The sequence below is a fragment of the Hydra viridissima genome, unplaced genomic scaffold, assembly GCF_058129835.1.
Source record: "Hydra viridissima isolate aposymbiotic clone 2 unplaced genomic scaffold, HvirCarnegie_v1 scaffold_9, whole genome shotgun sequence".
Lineage (NCBI taxonomy): Eukaryota > Metazoa > Cnidaria > Hydrozoa > Anthoathecata > Hydridae > Hydra > Hydra viridissima.
In genome coordinates, this window is record NW_028324308.1 from 3723385 (window position 1) to 3745386 (window position 22002).

General features: G+C 28.5%; 1 protein-coding gene across 11 annotated transcripts in view; it reads left to right on the forward strand.

Moving 5' to 3' along the window:
• The window catches only part of LOC145186060 (dynein axonemal heavy chain 7-like), a 50969-nt gene extending 32176 nt beyond the window's left edge, over positions 1-18793 (forward strand). For 8 of the 11 annotated variants that reach the window (XM_090096988.1, XM_090096989.1, XM_090096990.1 and 5 more), the window contains 32 exons: positions 188-420; positions 574-754; positions 1001-1230; positions 1454-1520; positions 1659-1781; positions 1919-2174; positions 2372-2457; positions 3033-3175; positions 3322-3394; positions 3503-3610; positions 3848-4033; positions 6280-6443; positions 7855-8005; positions 8101-8234; positions 8461-8652; positions 8731-8863; positions 9219-9421; positions 9540-9615; positions 14623-14868; positions 14977-15069; positions 15209-15385; positions 15584-15745; positions 15859-16059; positions 16140-16301; positions 16386-16568; positions 16654-16791; positions 16900-17034; positions 17128-17223; positions 17369-17594; positions 17768-17872; positions 17998-18101; positions 18252-18793. In XM_090096988.1, coding sequence (XP_089953114.1) covers positions 188-420; positions 574-754; positions 1001-1230; positions 1454-1520; positions 1659-1781; positions 1919-2174; positions 2372-2457; positions 3033-3175; positions 3322-3394; positions 3503-3610; positions 3848-4033; positions 6280-6443; positions 7855-8005; positions 8101-8234; positions 8461-8652; positions 8731-8863; positions 9219-9421; positions 9540-9615; positions 14623-14868; positions 14977-15069; positions 15209-15385; positions 15584-15745; positions 15859-16059; positions 16140-16301; positions 16386-16568; positions 16654-16791; positions 16900-17034; positions 17128-17223; positions 17369-17594; positions 17768-17872; positions 17998-18101; positions 18252-18458 — 4974 coding nt within the window. In that variant the 3' untranslated portion in view covers positions 18459-18793. Of the gene's footprint in view, positions 1-187; positions 421-573; positions 755-1000; positions 1231-1453; positions 1521-1658; positions 1782-1918; positions 2175-2371; positions 2458-3032; positions 3176-3321; positions 3395-3502; positions 3611-3808; positions 4034-6279; positions 6444-7854; positions 8006-8100; positions 8235-8460; positions 8653-8730; positions 8864-9218; positions 9422-9539; positions 9616-14622; positions 14869-14976; positions 15070-15208; positions 15386-15583; positions 15746-15858; positions 16060-16139; positions 16302-16385; positions 16569-16653; positions 16792-16899; positions 17035-17127; positions 17224-17368; positions 17595-17767; positions 17873-17997; positions 18102-18251 lie in introns of those variants that run through there. The other 3 variants (XR_016455348.1, XM_090096996.1, XR_016455349.1) reach the window with 3 other exon arrangements.
• Positions 18794-22002: the final 3209 nt, after the last annotated feature.

Consider the following 22002-nt stretch of genomic DNA (forward strand, 5'->3'; position numbering starts at 1 on the left):
TTAAAAATAGTATTTTAAAAAAGTTATAAAGTCATAATTTTTTCTTTATTGAAATAAATTTTTTAGTTTAAATTGTTTTACATTTTTCAAAAACTCAGTACAACCTTTTTATCTGAATAAAATAGACTTCATAACTTTGTTCTATCTTACATATAGCTCTTTTTAAAAATTTTTGATTTTTTTAAAGGTTGAAATTGGTCGTGGTTACACACGTACAGAATGGAGGGAAGATGTTAAGAAAATATTAAGAAAAACTGCAGAAAGTGATGTTCATAGTGTCTTCTTGTTTACAGATACTCAAATTAAAGAGGAATCATTTCTTGAAGATCTGAACAATCTTCTAAATGCTGGTGAAGTACCCAACTTATTTCCTTTGGATGAAAGGCTGGAAATATGTGATAAAATGAGATTGATTGACAAGTATGTCTGCTATGGTTGTATATGAAGGAAATTAGTTATCAGTTTTTATTTTACTTTAAATATGAAATAGTTTTCTACCTGTTCTGCAATAATTATGTTAAAAAATTCTTAAATAGTAAAGAAATACAAAAGTTAAGCAACTTTGATTTTCAGACAAAGAGATCATGCAAAGCAAACTGATGGATCTCCATTGGCATTATTTAACATGTTTGTGCAAAGAACAAAAGAAATGTTACATATAGTTCTTGCTATGAGTCCTATTGGAGAATCATTCAGAAATCGATTAAGAATGTTTCCTTCACTAGTTAATTGTTGTACTATAGATTGGTTCCAAGTAAAACTTTGGCTTTAATTTTATTTTGTTATATTTTCAGAAATAATATTTTATACTGTATAAAGTATTATTTTTGAATAATATACTTGGTTTTTTATTTACTTAAATGTTTATTTAATTTTCTGGTGACTGGACTGAACTGCTAAAGTAGTTGAATGGTTGGTATAGGTTAAAAGTGTAGAAAATGGTTAAGCAAAAGAGTTTTCTCCATATCAACTTAAACTTAAATACTTCCTGTATTGATAGGAATGGCCAGAAGATGCATTGACTGTGGTAGCTCAGCGCTTTCTTTCAAATATTAATCTACCAGCTGATGTTATTGATGGCTGTGTGCAGATGTGTAAAAACTTTCATGTGACATCAAGAAACCTTTCAAAAAGATACCTCTATGAGCTTAAACGTCATAACTATGTTACCCCTACATCTTATCTTGAGTTAATTAGCACATTCAAAAGTTTATTATGCTTGAAGCAGGAGTATGAATTGCTGTTCTTTTAATTAATTTTTTTTTTACTTGGTAATTTTATTATAACTAAAAAAACTAAAGCAAAGTTCTATTAATTTTTAATACTAAAATTGTTGCAATTATTTAGTAATGTTCTAGTGCTGTTTTTTGTTTGTTTACAGTTAGTGCAATCTTTCTGTTCTTATTAAAAGCAGTTAATTTTTCAGTTTAAATACCATTCTTTTTTTAATTAGTTCTGTAATGAAACAAGAAAAGCGATACAATATCGGTTTAGAAAAATTAGCATCAGCAGCTTTCCAGGTTTATAGTTTTTCAGGATTTGTAGCTTTGTGAGATTGTTAGTATAAAGTTTTTAACTGTGGAGTTTTTAAACTACAATTTTTAATTTTTCAGATTTATGGGCTTTTTTCTAAATTTGTTAGATCTCTCTCTATTTAGGTTTCAACAATGCAGGTACAGTTACATAATCTACAACCCAAGTTAGTTGTTGCTCAAAAAGAAGTTGACGAAGTGATGAAAGTTATTGCTATAGATTCTGTGGAAGTAGCAAAAACTGAAAAGGTTTATTTTTTAAAGATTTGTATTTTTCGCAACTTTTACTAAAGTTATCACAATATTTATTGTGGTTTGTTATTCTTTGTTTTTAAAATGGGATAAAAATGAAATGGTTTAACAATATGTTTACTTTTTTATTAAAGATTGTCAAAGCAGATGAAGAGTTAGCAAATGTACAAGCAAATGCTGCAAAACTTATTAAAGATGAATGCGATAGAGAACTAGGTGAAGCCATTCCCATTTTAGAATCTGCTCTAATGGCACTTAATACCCTAACACCCCAAGATATAACAGTAGTAAAAACTATGAAAAGCCCTCCTGCTGGTGTAAAACTTGTCATGGAAGCTATTTGTACATTAAAAGGAATAAAACCAGAAAGAGTTCCAGATCCAGCAACTGGTAACAAAGATTTCTGATAACTATAGATATAATTTATGAATGGTTCTTTTTTTTGTATGTATACTTTTTTAAAACAATCTTAATTATTTACAGTGATATTTTTTATAAGTTCTTAAGAACTTTTGTAAATAGTTTTATCATTTACACAAGTTAAAAATAAAGTTTAAAAGTTACCAAAATTAATATTTAAAATGAAGGTAAAAGAATTGAGGATTTCTGGGGACCGTCTCGTAAATTATTGGGTGATATGAAATTTTTGGAATCTTTGAAAACATTTGATAAAGTAAGTTGTTGTTACATATTATCTGAAAACATATTTTTTTTATTGCTGCTGGTTAAATAACAGTAACAATTTCTAAAAAAATGTCTCTTTAAGACATTTCTAAAAACTCTGATATTGTTTATTTTTACAAACTTGATTCAACATTTTCCATGTTTTAATTTAAACTAATTAAAATATATTTAAGGTTCTAATAATGAGTCTATCTTCTTTTTTTTCTTTTTTTCTTTTTTCTTTTTTTTTTTTTTATCCTTGCTCACAAAAAGTTGCATTCATTCTAATGGAACTTTTTATTAGTAAGGAGAAGTTGGTTAGATAGGTCTTATGGCTCATATTTGGTTTAGTTAATTTAAGTATACCTTTTAAAGAGAATTTCAGGAAATACTACTGGTAATTTTAAATTTTTTTGCAGATTATTTTGGCAAAGTTCTGTTCTAAAAAAGATTTTTATTCAATAGAAACAATTGCTGATGCTATTAGCTTTATTTGTAATATAAAAAATGAGAGATTTTCTTTTGTTGTTGTCATTTTCTTTCTAAATTTATCAAAATTGAGTTTATTTTTTTACATTTGTTTAGGATAATATTCCTTCAGCATACATTAAAGCTGTTAGAGAACTATACATATGTGATCCTGAGTTTGTTCCTGAAAAGATTCGCTTAGCATCGACAGCTGCTGAAGGTCTGTGCAAATGGGTAATTGCAATTGAAGCTTATGATCGGTAATATTTGATTTTGTTTACATCTGGCATAATACTGACAATGTTTTTTTCCCTATAAAAAGTCTAAACAAAACTCAAATAACTAATCTGTGTTTTATAATTGTATTTTATGCACTTTTTGAACAAATTTTTATTTTTTAAAACAGAGTTGCAAAGGTAGTAGCCCCTAAAAAAGAAGCACTGAGTCTTGCAGAGGCTGATTTAACTATAGCTATGGCTGTAAGTGGTTGCATGTTTTATTTTGAATTAACTCTGGATGCTATTTTATACAAACATTTTTTTCTTAAATGTTAGATTGACTATCATCATAAATAATTTTTTTATTAGAGCTTAGAGAAAAAACGAATGAGTTTAAAAGAAGTACAAGACAAATTAGAGCGACTTCAAAAAAAATTTGAAGAAAATACCAAAATGAAAGAAGATTTGGAGTACCAGGTATGATATATGTAAAATATTTTTATTTTTTCCACCAAAAATGCTTTAAAATTTTTTTTTAAATGGGTTTAGTAAGGAATAAATTTTAATACAAAGTAGGAGAAGGCATATCAAGTTTCAGATGGGATTTTAAATGGATTTATTATGTATTTATGATATTTAAAAGTGATACTTTAAATATATTATTTTCAACTTCAGGTACTTTTGATACTATTTTGATAGTCTTTTTAACATCAGATTGATTTGTGCAGCAAAAAGTTAGAACGTGCAGAGAAATTAATTGGTGGCTTAGGTGGGGAAAAAGACAGATGGAGTAACAGAGCCAAAGAACTTTCGAGGTTATACAAAAACCTGTCTGGGGATGTGCTTGTTTCTTCTGCAGTAGTAGCATATCTAGGTGCATTTACTTCAAGCTATAGACAGGTGAAACTGTTATCCTCACTAAAAACTCTTTTAATGTCCTAATTTCATCTTTTTCAGTATTCTTTTATAACTTTTTTAAATGCATGCTCATACAAAATAGATTTGTTCAAAACTGGTTTTTGGATTATCTATATGAGGAATACTTCTCTTTTTTTGCACGGTTATCAAATCTGACATGGAGGATCACCTTTAAAAACAAATAAACTTTACATAATTACTATTTTTATCACTTTAGAAGCAGTATTTTTATCACTTTAGAAGCAGTATTTTTGCAACTAACTATTGTTAAGTACTTCTTGAATTTGAAATCAAATGCATACTAAGATTCTAACCTCAAGATCTTCTCTTCCCAAAGTATTAATGTAGAAATCATGGATCCACATTTCAGACATGCTTTTATCACATCTTCTTGAAAAAAGCTTTATCTATGAGTAGATTTTTTATTAGGCTTATCAAAAAATCTTTCTTAGCTAAACACATTCGTAATATTTTTTGTTCTTCAATTCTTAATATCTTCAATTAATAATGAACAGTAACAAGCTAATGTTTACCAAACACTTCAAGTAACTGTGTTTGGGTTGCAGCCAGTTTACAACTGGAAAGGGTTCACTCAATTATGTCTTCACATAAGAAAATATATTACCATGTAATTATGTTTTTCAGAGGGTTGATTCTATGATTGTTTTAGGTGCAACAGCCAAAAGGATGTTTTTTTACTTTATACCTTCAACATCCATGCTGACTTGCATCAAGCAGGTACCTTATAACGTGTGACAATATTGGCAGCCTTACACTAAAATAGGTTGACAATTTTAAGAGGAGCTTGTTGTACCACATTTACAAATCAGTATATCTGTTTGTTTGTCGGCTTTTTTATCTGTTTGTATTTTTCTACTTGATTAGAGTCTCTTTGTTGTATATCAGTATATTGATTTGGTGTGAGTAGGGTTCAAAGATCTAATAGAGATGGAATATTCTTCAGTAATTTAGATTAAATTTTAAAATTGAGATGATTTAATGATATTTCTTCAAACACTTCTTAATGTGCTTTAAACAGAATTGGTTAGAGATTTTTCTTATTTCGATGTTTTAGTCTCCACAAGATTAACTCAAAGGCTTTTTACTTATTTATTTGTACCAGCAAAACAACTTTTTATGTTTGTTCTGATAGTTTTCTATCAACAAAAGATTTCAACTTTTTTGCAATTGAATATTTAATTGATTTTCACACTTTAGCGTCCAGAGACTTTTCCTGAAGAAGATTTTTATGATATTTTTATGGTTTTTTTTTTAACTTCACTGCTGCAACTATTTGTTAACTTTTGGTATGTAATTTAAAAACAAAAAAAGTCTGTTGAATGCCAAGTTAGATTTGTAGCATCCTAAATTTAGCAGGTCTTAAAAGCATAAGTTTTGGGTACTAGATTGATCTAAGTGATCACTCATTCTACACTCAAAGCAGAATCCTTTTAGCCTGATTTCTTTTGAGCAGTTCTTATATACATGACAAAATCTCTTTTTTGGGCTTGGTAGATCTTGATTTATGTGGTTGACAAAGCAAAACTCTCTGTGGCCGACAAAGCAAAACTCTCGTGGCACAAATTAAACAAAAACCTTTCTTTAATTTCTTATTGCAATAGGTGTCATGAGGTAGAAAAGCAAGCAACACTTAGTTTTTCAGGGGGCAGTCTGAGATGAAAACACATTAGGTAATTGCCAATCTTTCCTTCAGACAAAAACATAGGTATTTTCTATTATTATTTTATTATTGTTTTCTATCTCTTTGCCTTCTCAAGTTTTAGGACTAATTCCAGTTTCTGCATTCATTCAGCAAACTTTTCTGAAAAATCATATTAAGATACTAAATCAGCAAACTTGCCTTTTAGACCAATTACCAATTTAACTTGTTATTGTAAATGTGGTTTATTTACTTAAGAATGCTATTTAAAGTTCATCTTTCACTTTAAATATGTGAAAACTAAGTTTCCTATAAGGCAAAAAAATAAATAAATAAGAAAAATAAAACTTTATATGTAAACCCATGACATTTATAAGTAAAGTTGATATATATTGTTTTACATTCATCAGCAATTAAAGGTTACTGTATATTTTTTACCATAACTAAAATCTTCAATCTTTGATCTTGTCATTCTTCTTATAAATATTTTGTTACTCTTTTTGCATATTATATTTTGTCAACATGTTTGTCAAATACTTTTAAGGTTAAACAATTTTTATGTATTTAGGAGCAAGCTGAAAAATGGACCAAAACATGTAAACTTGCAGGTGTATCATGCTCAGATATTGTTTCACCTACACTTACTCTAGGTGACCCAGTTAAGATAAGAAGTTGGAACATATTTGGCCTTCCTACTGACAGTTTCTCTATTGAAAATGCCATAATTATTAGGTTTGCACAAAAATTGGTGATAAGGCTTACTGTTTAAAGTTTTAGACCCCTTTAGTGTAAGATATATATATATATTTATATATATATATATATATATATATATATATATATATATATATATATATATATATATATATATATATATATATATATATATATATATATATATATATATATATATATATAATACACACACGTGTCAAAAAATTTTTCATCCACCTCTCCTGCACAATTCAGAAAAGATGTAAGCATAACTTCAACTAAATTATGCCAATTAATTATTCAAGAAATATTGCACAAAAAGATTTTTTAAAGTAATGAATAACAAATAAAATACAGCATTTTGAAATGAAAGATGTATGTTTTGCTCATAAAAAATATTTCTTCCGCTTAACAAAAATCAACTAAAGTTGTTACTGGAATTCCTCAGTGATTTAATAATTTGTGTGTCCATCATAAGCTTTCATTACCTCATGTAGTTTGTTTTTGATTGTACAAACTAATTTTTTTAGTAATTTTTAGAGCGATTGTGTTCCACTCTTCCATACTTACTAGTTGTAGTTGTTGCTGATTCCTCACATTGTGGCTCCTAATTCTTCTACTTAGGATTTAAACCTGGAGATTGTGAGGGGGTGGGGGGAGGTGTATGAAGTTGGTTAGCTATTTTAAATATTAGTCATTCCCTCTTCCATGCTTCACCATTAGACACTATTTTTGTGTCTTAAACACTTGATTTGGTCTCTTCCAAACTTTAACTCTTCCATCTGATGAAAGCATATTAAATTTTTATTCATCACTGAAAAGGACCATTTCCTTGGAGAATAGCTTGATGATGCAATAATTTAATTTTCTTTAGTAGTTTGGTATTTCTTGATAATGGACTCCACAGTTGCATGTGATTTCTTTACTATTTCTCTTATGTTTTGCTGTGATTTTCCTGCCTAACAGTAAGGGATCTGATTTCCTCTGCAACTCTCATTTTAGCAATCTAACAAAAATTTAAAGTATAAAATAAAAATGTAAAAAATGTTATTTAATACTGATTTGTTAACAAATTGATGTTAAAATGAAGAGTGGATGAAAACTTTTTTGGCACAAAAACATACATCATTCAAGAATTACAAATAAATGAATGTTTAATTGACATAATTCAGTTGAAATAATGCTTAGATCTTTGCTGAATAAAAAGTAAATCACACTTGAAAAATGTGCAGGATAAATGGATGAAAACTTTTTCTACACAGTGTATATGTGTGTGTGTGTGTGTCTCTCTCTCTCTCTCTCTCTCTCTATACATACATACATACATACATACATACATACATACATACATACATACATACATACATACATACATACATACATACATATATATATATATATATATATATATATATATTTGATTTCCCAGTAACTCAAATCGCTGGCCGCTTATGATTGATCCACAAGGTCAAGCAAATCGTTGGATTAAGAATATGGAAAAAGGAAGACTTCAAGTTATTAAACTCTCAGATGCTGATTATATTCGAACATTAGAAAACTCTATTCAATTTGGAAGTCCTGTATGTTGAAATTTTTGTTTAATTTAAGACTACTAATCAATAACATTTCCATTAAATGTTTCTATTCTGTGTGATAATTTTCTATATATGTATAGGTGCTACTTGAAAATGTGGGTGAAGAATTAGACCCAGTTTTAGAGCCACTACTTTTGAAGCAGATTTTCAAACAAGGTGGTACAATGTGCCTTAAACTAGGAGATAGTATCATTGAATATTCAAAGGATTTTGTGTCAGTAAATTACACATTTTGAGTTTTTAAAAATGTTTTAAATTTTCTTTTAAAAATTACAAAAAAAAATAAAATCAAAGTTTTTAAAAGGTTTAATTGCATAGTTTCATGTGCAGAAAAATAAATTATTTCTTTCCTTTTCTTAAGTATTTCTCAACATTTTTACTTTGTTAATTTTTTTTTTTTTTTTTTTTTTTTTTTTTTACAAAACAAAATTTTATTTTAGATTTTATATAACAACAAAATTGTCTAACCCTCACTATCAACCAGAAACAGCAGTAAAAGTAACACTGCTTAATTTTATGATTACAAATGAAGGTTTAGAAGATCAGTTGCTTGGAATTGTTGTTGCTAGAGAGCGGCCTGAACTAGAACAAGAAAAAAATGCACTCATTCTTCAAAGTGCAGATAATAAAAAGTAAAAAATGTTATAATTTTTAAAGCTTACTAAATTGATATCCATTTTATATTTTAAAAATTCTGTAATCTTTCTCAGGCAATTACAAGAAATTGAAGGTAAGATATTAGAAGTTCTTTCTTCATCAGAAGGGAATATTTTAGAAGATGAAACTGCAATTCAAATATTATCTTCATCAAAAGTGCTATCTAATGAAATTGCTGAAAAACAGGCATAGCTAATTTTAAAATGTTTTTTTTTTTGTTTGTTTATTTTCATTAAAACTTCAATTTCAGTATTATTTCTTACTGTGCTTTATATTGAGTTTTTGTAACTTGATTGACATAAGGTTGTATATCATACATTCTCTGTAATTGAGTGCTATGTTGTAAAGTGTTTCAAAGCAATATAATATTTATATTAGTGATTTATATATAAACTCCTATATTTTCAATATTTTAAGATTTAAGATCAAGTTCATATACACAAATACTGTTTATGTAACTTAGTCAACTTTATTAGCTCAGTGGTCAACTAAACTGTATTTTATTCAAAGATAATGACTAGATTACTATTGCTAATTATAGGCTGTTGCTGAGGAGACAGAAAATAAAATTGATTTAGCACGTTTTGGCTACAAACAAATTTCTGTGTACTCTGCGAACCTGTTCTTTACAATAGCTGACCTTGCAAGTATTGATCCTATGTATCAATATTCACTCACTTGGTTCATCAATCTATTTTTTAGTGCAATAGATAATTCTGAGAAATCAGGAGATCTTCCTAGAAGGTATCTTATTTCTTTAAGACAATGAAGCTCTTTTATTACAAAAAATTAAAAGTCATTATTAATTTTTAGAGTAAAATTTAAATATATATTTACATTAAATTTTCTTGCTTATATTCAGATTGAATATATTGGAAACATATTTTACTTATTCATTGTACTGCAACATCTGTCGCTCACTATTTGAAAAAGATAAGGTCAGATATAACAAATCACTCATTTTCTTAGTACAGATATTAAACCAAAACATTCTTAAAACAAATTTTTTCTTCTTTCTATTTTTTTTTTAAGGATGTGTTTTAAAATTTATTTTCTTATTCAATTTACATGCTTTAAGTTGGATGTAGTATTGTACTAAACTTTCAACAACTAAATTTCTTTGTGAGTTTTATAAAGTAAATACAGTGGTTTCAAAAAAATTGGCGCATTAAGATTCTAATAAGAACTTGATTAACAATGTTAAGATAAAAACTGAAGAAAATATTGTCCTGAAATTTTTTTTTTGTTTTTAAGAAAACTTTTTAAGTTAAACCCTGTAGGATTTCATATTAAAACAACCATTTTTAAATTTTTTCATACACAATAGTAAAGTAAATCAATAAAATATTAAATCAAAATTGATGCAGCAACAATAAACATTAAAACTATTATTTAAAATATCCCCTACATGTTTCTTTGCAAGCTATAGATAATACATATTTGTTACTTATTACTTCAAAAATCTATATTAGTTTTTAATGACTATTAGGGGTGTCCCAGATAGGTTATCCGGCTGGATATCTGGGCCGAATTTGTATATTATCCAGTATCCTGTATCCGGCCAGATAATAAAATAATCCGGTTGGTTATACCTCATACTTCATGTTTATCAATAATAACAAAAAAAATTATATAAGCTATTGCTACAGTCTTAAAGATACAGAATGACAAAATGACAAAACCTAGAACACAAACTTTAATGTGTTCATCTTTTTAAATAATCTAAAAAATAAATTGATCTAAATTAAATTTTAAAAATGATTCAATAAAATATTATTCAAATTGAATTAAGAACTAGCTGTACACAAGAATTAAAGATTTGATCACTCATTTATAAATTTATTAGCATTATGATGTATAAACAACAAGATTTCTCCGTGTTGAGGTAACAGCCTTGATCGCTTTTTCTCATAAATATTTCCATATACAGAAAACAATCTCTCTGAAAATACAGAAGATGCTGGTGGTGCTAATAATTTGAGGGCTAAATTTTTTAGCAGTGGAAACTTTTCTTCATATTTCCAATAATTTAAAGCCGATCATTGTTTTTATCTATAATAGATTGATTAAAGAAAACATTAACTTCTTGACATCAGCAGCTTGCACAGGGAGACTTGATCTGAATTTATATGACCATTATTTTCTGAAAAATGATTACAAATGAAGTTACAAAATACGAATTTTGTAATTATATTTTATGAAATAAGATAAAAATGGCAAAGCAGTTTTCATAAACAACTTACAAAGCTTTTACAATTATTAGATAAATATAGCACTAAAATCTGTTATCTATAATATACAGTAATATGTCATAATAAAATAATAGTTGAATGAATTTTGATAATAATAATAAAAGTTGATATTCTTATTTAGTTTTTGATAATGATAATAAAAATTAATATTCTTACTTAGTTTTTAAGTACTATTTAATGACAAGTTTGTTGTAAGTTTTCTTACAAACAGAAAAAAGTTCTTACCTCCATTTCCTTCACATTCTGCAAGTTCTAAAAAGCAAGAATCAAAGTCATTCTCTGTCAAATCAACTTTCTTATTTTTTGGTTTTTGGTGTAAAATGATTGGAACTAGTAGCAATATTAATAACGTCTGGTGAAAGTTCATTTTTATTTCGTTGATTTTTCACTACAGCCTAATAGGATGATTTTTTACTACAATCTAATAGGATTGATCTTGCTTGCTCTCTTTTATCAATAGGAAGAAATTTGAGCTTGTAGCGATGATCAATAATGGTGGATAAAACACATCTCTCATCATTTGTAATATCTAGATTTTCTTGAGAAAAGAATCTCTTATTTAAAGATGCTAAAAGATGTTTTGTTATTTGAACTGTATCATCTTTTTGATCAACTTTTGATAAAAATCTTTGAAAAGTACATAATAAAGGTTTCAAAATATGCAATAGACTTTCAATGAATTTCCAATCATTTGATGTGAATGTTGGCAGCTCATTATGATCAGCTAAATATATTTAAACTGCTCTTTTTAAGTTTCTGAAGTCGTTCTAACATTAAGTATGCACTATTCCAACAAGTGGGGACATCATGCACTAAAAGTAGAGGTGTTTCATTATGTTGTTGCAATAACTTAAATTCTGTACATGCCTTTGATAAATGATTAAAATGGCCTGCTATCCTACATGCTTTAGCTAATAAATCTATTACTAATCTTTGGGATAAAACTGCATCCTTAATCACAAGCTGTAATAAATGAATTGTGCAATGAACTGATGTTATTTGAGCAAGTTTACTTCCTAGAGACATATTTGCAGCATCATCTTTAACTAAAATATGTCTTCTTTTTGAATTAATTTCCCAGCTTTCTAACATATTGACTTTCAGTAATACTGAATGGTTGGTTATCTAAAGCGATCATCATAGCTCTTTTTTTATGTATTTGTTTTGACTTTTCATCATTAATATCCCATATCTTTTTTGATGAAATACTATCTTCAATAGACATTTGTTTTTTCATTTCACACATTTTTTTTTTTAAATTAGCATGCTACCTTTTGAACGTTCTAGTGGAATTGAAGATGTTGAAGGTTCAATATTATTTTCTCTTTCCTCTTTATATAGTTTTAAATGAAACTTTTTGCCGTGATTGTGCAGAGGAGTTGTAGAAAACGATTTTTGACCAGAATTATTAGATCCCCTGCTTATCTGCTTTCCACATGGAATGCAAATTGCTATCAATTCAGAAGGATCATTTATTTTAAAAAGTTTCCAAACAAAACTTGTCATTGTAGAGTCTTTACCGTTGTGATATTTTGTAATATTTGGCTAAATAAAATACCTGTTACAGGTTTTGTAAATAAAAATTATCCGGCCAGATATTTAAAACAAGCTATCTGGGACACCCCTAATGATTATAACCTTTAAACTTAATGGGAGATAATTATTTTGATGCTATTTTACAATTTCATTTATTAATTAGAAAGTTCTTCTTTCTTTTACTGTATTTCTTATTTTTGTTGAAATTGAGCATAGTAAATTGCCTATAAAAGCAGCAGAATTAATAGAACACAACTTTCTAGAGAAAATAAGAGATCAGTTGGTATAGTGTGGTGTTATTTTGTTTGTATACAATAAAAATAATATACAATAAAAATAATATTAGCTACTTATTTACAGTTTCGGTTTGATTTTGTTTTACTTGATTAATTGGCTCATGAAGAGAGTAAGTGTGAAAGTGAAAGTGGTGTAAGTAAGCAAAAGAAGAGGATATTAAAAGATAAAATTAAAAAGAAAATGAGCACCATAACATCATTTGCTTTGTTTGCTCAACAACCTCACTCTGCACAGTCCCAGAAAGTCTTAGTGACACAATGTAATGCCTCAAGTGTAAATAGTGATTTTATTTTTGCCAGCAGTAACTCAAATGTATTCAACTGCTGGGGCCTTGATACAGGTAACAACATATGTTCAGAGTTTGAAGAGAAGGAAGAAGTTATAAAAGAAATGGCAGAAAACTTGATATTGAGAGAGCAAACAAATCCAAGGAATGTAATGACTGCATCTGCAACCAATTAAAACTCTATGGTAGAACTCGACATTTGAACTATTGACAAGAACCATGTTACCCAAATGGACCTGTTTCTTAAAATGACTTGCTTTAATTTTCCCAATAGCATTCCATAATATGCTGCCAACAGTGCATTACCTTTGTTCTTACTCACCAAAACTTTTCTAAATGGTGAGATATGCACAAGAGACTGGCTATGCTGGAGTAAAGAGAAACAATCTATGTACTGTATACCATGCTTTATTGCTAAAAAAAGTAATAAAAGTCAGTCATCTTTCAGTGCACAATCTGGATGGAATATTGTCAGAGGATGGAGAAAGTTAAAAGATAAGATGCCCATCACATGAAAACTTAACTTTAAATTTAAAAAATTATGTAGTATTCAAATCAGCCAGTAAAGTAGCAAGAGCTGAAAAGTCTGTTAATCACCTTCTGTTAATAGAACATCGTGCTAAAAGCAGTTACTGGATGAAGATCCTACAAAATATACTTGATGTCATGCTATTTCTTTTTAAAATGTATTGGTTAGGCCAATGATAATCATGCAAAAATGACAGGGACATATAAAGGTGTCTAAGCAGTAATACAGGAAGTAAACTCTAGCTGCCTTTTTTCTTCATGTGCAAATGATTGGTAGGATTATTTTTAGCTTTTTTTGTTAATGATGAGGTGGACAGATGTAAATGCATGGTATATAAGAAATCTCAAAATATTAAAGCGGCCTAAACCTCACTCACCCTCTGTAAGGGTCTGGTTATGAGTGACAGTTGTTTTAAGAAGAAAATCAATTTAAAAATTTGTATGCCGATTTTTTTTAAAAATATTTTCTAGTATGTTTTCTTATTTACTCTTTATAAAACTGAATCAAAAAAAAAATTAATGAACTGGTCAAAACAGTTTTAGAGAAATATTTCATTTTTATTAAAATTATTACATTTTTATGTTTTGAAAAAAAGGATTAACAAGCAATCTTAATGCGTCTATTTTTTTTTTTTAACAATTGTAAGCTTGCAAAGGAGTTTTTTTTCTTTGATTTAATCAAAATTTGTTTAACTGTGTATATATATATATATATATATATATATATATATATATATATATATATATATATATATATATATATATATATATATACACACAGTATATAAATTTTGACAAATTAAACAAATTTTGTTTAAACAAATGTATATATATATACACAGTATATAAATTTTAACAAATTAAACAAATTTTGTTTAAACAAATGTATATATATATATATATATATATGTATATATATATATATATATATATATATATATATATATATACATATATATATATATATATATATATATATATATATATATATATATATATATATATATATATATATATATATACATACATACATACATATTTTTTAGTTGCTTTTCTCTTTCTTGCTCTGTGTGAACCTTTTGAGGCAAAAGAAAGAAATTAGTCAAAGTGAATGGCGTTTTCTTCTCACAGGAGGTGTTGCTCTTGATAATCCAAACAGAAATCCCTGTGAATGGCTACCAAAGCAGTCATGGGACAGACTTTGTGTTTTACAAGATTTACAATCATTTTCAAATATTCATTTAAGTATTACAGAAAATGAGGCTGGATGGATGAAGATTTATGACAGCAATGTAACAGATCGTTAATTTTTTAATTTCAATCTAATTACTTTATTTTTATTTCTTACTTTATGGACTATCAAGTTATCAGCTGATCATGACAACATCATTCTGTTTTAGAAACCAGAAACAGAACCGCTTCCTGGGAAATGGAATGAATCCTTAAAACAATTTCAAAAAATCATTGTGCTTCGATGTATTAGACCTGACAAGGTGAAAAGAAATGCTTGAAAATAGTTCCTGGATATAAACATTTTTTAAGCTTTAGATATAATGAATGTTTAAGAGCAAATGATCTCTACTGAGGTCATAGCAAAGCAATCTAAGTGAACAATATTTTTAAATTCTTTAGGTTATTCCTGCTGTTCAAAATTTTGTCAGGAATGAGTTTGGAAAAAAGTATGTTGAACCCCCACCTTTTGATTTAGCAAAGTCTTTTGAAGATTCAAACTGCTCTTTACCAATCATATTTGTTCTTTCTCCTGGCTCTGACCCGACTGCTTCTTTACTTAAGTTTGCTGATGATCAGGTGTGTTATTATCTTTTTCTTTGTTGAGTTATCAATGGATAATTCAATTTTAAATGTTTTCGAAATTTTCAAGCAATCAGATTTGTTTTATAGCTGATGTTTTAATGAATATTTGTAAATGTTGTTTTAAAATAAAGTGTAATAAAAAAAGTTAAAATTTATTTAAGTATTTTTAAAGCTATTGTATTTGTAATTCAGGGATTTAGTGGTACAAAGTTTAATTCATTATCTCTTGGTCAGGGCCAAGGACCTATTGCTTTGAAAATGATTGAGAAAGGTAAAAGGGAAGGAACCTGGGTAATGTTACAGAATTGTCATCTTGCAGTTTCTTGGATGCCAACTCTTGAAAAGATTTGTGAGGTAATTAATCATCTTGCAAATATCATATTTAGTTCAAATGTTTGTTAACTTTTTGTGCAGGTAGATAATTTTCTTTTACTTGATCAGTTTTGTTTTTTTTTGTATTTATGAAGGAATTAAGTCCAGAGACAACACATCCAGCTTTTCGACTATGGCTCTCCAGTTATCCTTCACCCCAATTTCCAGTTTCAATTTTGCAAAATGGCATCAAGTTAACAAAAGAACCACCCAAAGGCCTGAGAGCAAATATCATTCGGTCATATTTAAGTGATCCAATATGTGATCAAAGTTTTTTTAATGGATGCAAAAAACCGGTAAATTCAACTGAATGAGTAAAAAATTTTGAGAACTAACAAAATTATGATGATACTATTTTCTTTTGTTAAAATTTTAGAATGAGTTTAAAAAGCTTTTGTTTGGACTTTGTTTTTTCCACGGTTTGATACAAGAGAGAAGGAAGTTTGGACCACTAGGATGGAACATCCCATATGAGTTTAACGAAACAGACTTACGTATTAGTGTCAGGCAGTTACAGATGTTCCTCAATGAATATGATGTATGTTTTTGAATATTTTAAATCTAATTTCTATAAAATTCTTTACAATCATTTTTTTAATTGCTTTTCAATGCTTTTATGTAGGATGTGCCATTCGATGCAATAAAGTATTTAACGGGGGAGTGTAACTATGGGGGTCGCGTTACTGATAGCAAAGATCGACGTACACTAATGACCATCCTAAACTCGTGCTACACGCCTGAGATTCTTAAAGAGAAGTTTAGTTTCTCTGAAAGTGGCATTTACTATGCTCCCTCTTCCGGTGAAGTGAGTCATAATTCTTGTCTACTCTGTCACTATTTTTGCCGAAAAACTGTTTAGTCTTTGTTATTTTACTAACATTTTTATCTAGTATGATTCTTATATCGAATATGTAAAAAGTCTCCCGCTCGATCCTCAGCCTGAGGTATTTGGCATGCATGAAAATGCAGATATCACAAAAGATCAGCAAGAAACTCAGCTTCTGTTTGATACGATACTTTTGACTCAGGTAGTTTCAAAAAAATATTTTTAGATATCGTTCTATTATTGTTATCTGTCTGAGATTATGTAAAATTTGAATGAATTTGAATGAATTTGAATGAAGTCTGTATTTTAGACTCGCGCCACATCTGGAGACGGAAATTCGGACGATAATGTTATCAGTGATGTTGCAGGTGATATTTTAGCGAAACTCCCATTAAAGTATGACACAGACGCTGCTCTGAGAAAGTTTCCTACGTCTTACAATCAGGTAAATTGTTCATATATATTTTATCAATTTTATCAGTTTTCACATCTCTTTATTAGAAGCATGCTAAAACGTAACCTTATTTCCTATTTTTAGAGCATGAATACAGTTTTAGTACAAGAAATGGTGCGGTTTAACAGTTTGACATCGGTGGTTCGTTCAAGTCTAATAAATCTTCTAAAAGCTATAAAGGTATTATTTTGTAACACAACATATGCACATATATTAGTTTAAGATATTTCAAATTAAATTTTCATGTTTTAATTTGTGAATTTCTTTTCGCAAATATATTTTTCATTTATCAAGTTATTTCTCATGTAATGTTTTTTCTGTTTAGGGCTTGGCTGTTATGTCTGCTGATCTTGAAGAGGTGTATTCCAGTATTTTGAATGGTAGAATACCCTCACTATGGAAATCAAAATCTTACCCTTCTTTGAAACCTCTGGGGAGTTATATAAACGACTTATTGTCTCGCTTGAAATTTCTACAAGATTGGTATAACGACGGTCCTCCTTGCATTTTTTGGTTACCGGGATTTTTTTTCACCCAAGCATTCTTAACAGGTAAATTTGACATAAATTAGATAAATTTTACATAAATTTGAACGATTACAATATTAGAATTCTGAATACTAGGATAGAAATGCATTTTTAGTTTTAAGAAAATTTGTTAAGTTTCTTAAAACGAAAAATAAAGATAATAAAAAATGTGGCTTTTGTGTTGTTTTTTTAAAAAGGTACTCAGCAGAACTTTGCACGCAAATACAAAATTCCTATCGATTTATTGTCATTTAATTTTGAAATGATGAGAGGTACATCGCTTTCCAATCCCCCGGATGATGGTAATTGTTACGACTTCTGATTTTTTAAATATTTTTCGTCCTTTCACTCATAGCAATATTTTACATTAAAGCTGCTGTTTCACTGAATTTAATTTAAAATCGAAACTTTACATTCCATTATTCAGGAGTTTACGTTAATGGCTTGTTTCTGGAAGGAGCTCGCTGGGACAGCGAAAACATGGTTCTTGGCGAATCTGTTCCAAAAAAATTACACGATCCAATGTGCATTGTAAGATTTTTTTATAGCAATTGTTATTTCTTCCATTTGCTGTTTATACTTTCTTCGTTAGTTTATTTAGGTTGAAAAGTTTTACTGTGTGCGCTGCCGCAGCACCTAGTACAAAGATATCATTTTAAAACAAAGAAATATTTTATTTAGATCTGGTTAAAGCCATGCAAAAAAGGAGTTGAGCTGGTTCGTCTTCATTACGAATGTCCTGTATACAAGACAAGCGCGAGACGTGGAACACTATCTACAACTGGTCATTCGACCAACTATGTTATGGAGATAAGATTGCCATCAGTTGTCGATTCATCACATTGGATCAAACGAGGTGTTGCGCTCCTTTGTCAGTTGAACACATAACACGTTTTTTATGTTTAGATATTTTTGGAACTACTTTTTTTTTTGTTTTTTTTTTTTGTTTTTTTTTGTTTTTTTTTATATTTGTAAGTAAAATTTATTGTTCATTATAAATATAAATAACCGGAATCGAAAATAATAAAACCGTTACTATAAGAACTTCCTGACAACATTTGCATATGATTCCTTTTGTTATGTTTAGCATTTAATTTGTAATTGAAAATGCAAATTATTACTGTTGGGAAGTTAGTTAATATGGATTTTAAAACTGAGTATTTTGTTGTAAGACAGATTGCTGTAAATTAAGAAATTTGAAAAAATAACGGCTCTATGTTGTTTATAAGTAAATTTTTCAAAAATTAAAGTTTCTCTACGTTATAATATTTTTATGACGTCATTCAGAGAAAAGCACCTCGAAAATTTGCCCGAAAAAAAAGTAGATTCGGTACCCTCCCTAGTTGACTGATCTTACAGATCCTACAAGAATCCTATGGGTTGAGTTGCACAAGTCCCTGCAAGACTTATAAGCATCCTTTTGAAGGATCTTGTAGGATTTAAAGGAATTCTTACAGGATAAGGTAAGATCTAAAAGAATATTTTAAAAGATCTTGAAGGATCAAAATAGGATTCTCATAGGATGCTGTAGGCTATTTAATTTTAGATTCGTAATAGGTAAGTTTAAGTTGGAATTAATATTTTCTTATTGAAATAAAATTTCATTCTGTGTAAAATAAATTTTGCACATTAACAAATAAATAAATAGTATAGCAGATATTGTTTTTTTTTAGTACATGTACCAAACAAAATGTAAACGTTTTTATAGATTAAACAGGATATACCTTGTTATAACAAATGAAAATGAAATTTTTATAACGAAATTGTTAAAAAAGCGGGTTTCTTAATTTCTCCTTTAATTATCTGAGTGAAGTTAAGAAACGCGCTTTTTTTTCATTTGTGAAAAAAAGTATATTTTACAGAATTAACATTAACAAAACAACTTTTCTGTTTTTACTTACGATCTTACGAATCCTTTAGGATACCCAAAGGATAATATAAGAATATTGCCATCCTACAAGACTTATAAGTTTTCTGTAAGATAGTCAACTAGGGGTAAAACAAATTAACATTTTAGAACAAAAATTAGTACTTTTGTAGTTTGAAAGCAGTCATTAGTTCATCATAGATATTGAAATTAAACTTGTTAACATAAATGAAGACTCCACGGAAAGAAACGGGAGGGTCACATTTTTTCATTTTGAGATAAATCATTATTAAACTTTAAAATGGAATCAGATCAGACGATCAGAAATGCTGACGAATGAGTACAAAATATCGTTAGATTTTTGTTTTCGATCAAACGCTGTAGTATTAACTTTTGAAAAAAGTCTATCGTAGGTTAAAAGATTTATTTTTTTTACTGCATTCATTTTTTATGAGAAAAATGCTTTAGAGTACTTGACAAGTTCTGACTGGCTCGCAAAGCGAATAAATATGTTTATAAAACTGTGAAAAAATTTAGCAGTTTTCATTTTTAACTATAACTTAATTTTAATGATTGAAATTTGTCTTCGGTAAATCGAAATTTGCGATGATTAAAGATTGTTTTCTTTTCTTTTTTCTTTTTTTTTACACTTTACGGACATTATTTTATAAAGATGACGATTTATGTTTGAGAAGACAAAATTATCTCTATTAATTTTTTGATTCCTCATTGGGAATATATTGGTAATTCAAGTAATCAACAACTTTAAAGTCATGCAAACAATGAATCTGTTTTTTGCGGCATTTTAACGGCAACGCTTAAATCTTGTGTAAAATGTTTTTAGAAGACCTTTTTTGATTAATGTAATTTAAGTGATTCATACTGTAATCATGGAAAATCGTGACAGTTTTGTATCTCTAAAATTCAAGAAATATGGAGTTCTTTCTTTATTGGTAGCCTTGCAAAGAATTTCCGCAGGAGCCTTATCAGCATATGTTGATTCCAGAAAAGGATGGCATACCAGAGAGAATGATTGGTTGGTATTTAAAAAAGCAACAAAACGGCGAACGTCTGAAGAAAACTGATCCTAAAAATGTCTTAATTGAATTTGATGGATAACAATTAGTTTAAACTGAATCTGGTTAGCAAGACCAACGCTGTTTCAAAGACTATATTCTAGAATTGATGAGAAATTGAATGCCCAGTGGGCATGCATCGTCCGCGCGGCATCCGTAGGACATCCTTAAGACGTCCAGACGTCCTTGGGACGTCCGTGGGACGTCGTGCGGACGATGCATGCCCTTGGGTGATGTTGCACACTCTGTTTTCATTATTCTTCGGATGGAAGAAGGAAATTAATAATTGAAAAAGAAAAAATGGTTGCAAGGAAGTTGATGAAATTCATTTTATAAAAATTTTAAAACTAATAAATGATAGAGTTATTACAAAACCAAAAATAGCTAATGGTTTCCGTGGTAACTGACATTTTTTTCTCTGAATATTCAAAATATTCATCTTAGGCGGTGTATCGATGGAGATAATGATTCTAAATCTGCTTCCAGTTAAGTAGCAGATATCACTTTTGAAATTTTGGAACTTCTACTTTTTGCAACGCAACTTCATCGAGTATTTACGTTACTAATAATGAACCTCTTTTTCCTGCTCAACATATCTTGTAGCTCTCGATATAAATGAAACATTTTTTTTTATTGGTTAAGCATTTTTTGCGTCAATTTTTTTATGTACAGTCTTCTGGTGCACCAACTGATACGGCTACAGCTATTCGTCATTACGTCTCTATAACACAGAAATATGTATACCATTGCATAATCTTTTTAGCTCCTAAATTCTTTAGTTAGAAGGTACAGCTCAATATACATTCATCAGCATTTAACATTTAAACGGAAGTTCTAGTTTTTTTTAACTCTGTCAACTTCAATTCAGGGGATGCTAAAACTTCCAGAACCAGTTAAGCGCAAAACAAAAAGACAATACAAGATAATTAATTGCGGAATCTTTACGAATGACAAAATTTTGAAAATATATGAAAAAAAAAGATAAAGAAAAGAAAAATAAGGAAAAGGAGAAAGAAAAAAAAAAAAAAGACCAGATGAAAAAAAAAAGGTGGAAAAAAAACAACAAAAGCAATTTTATTTTAACCTGTTGCTAAGTAATGTGGGTAAAAAACGGCTATTTTTGATAAAATTTTGAAAAATACCAAAATTAATGTTTTGAATTCTTAAATCTACCTATTTCAATATGCGTTTTGCAAAAAGTCAAAAATCTTCTTAATTTTAATCAAATTTGGCCTTTTTTTAAAGAGCAGTTTGGTTCTTGCTTCATAACAACGACCTTAGAAACGCTTTTTTTCTCGCTAAATCTCAATTTTTCAGAAAAAATAACTTTTCATAGAAAATAGATAATAGGCTGAAATTTTGCAGGTTTAAAGATGAACATATTACGAATGTTGTCTGTGAAGCAAATTTTTGTTATTTTTTATTTAAAACTCATTTTTATCATGCTTTGGTCCCAAACTACCTTTAATTTTATATCTTAAAGTTCGAA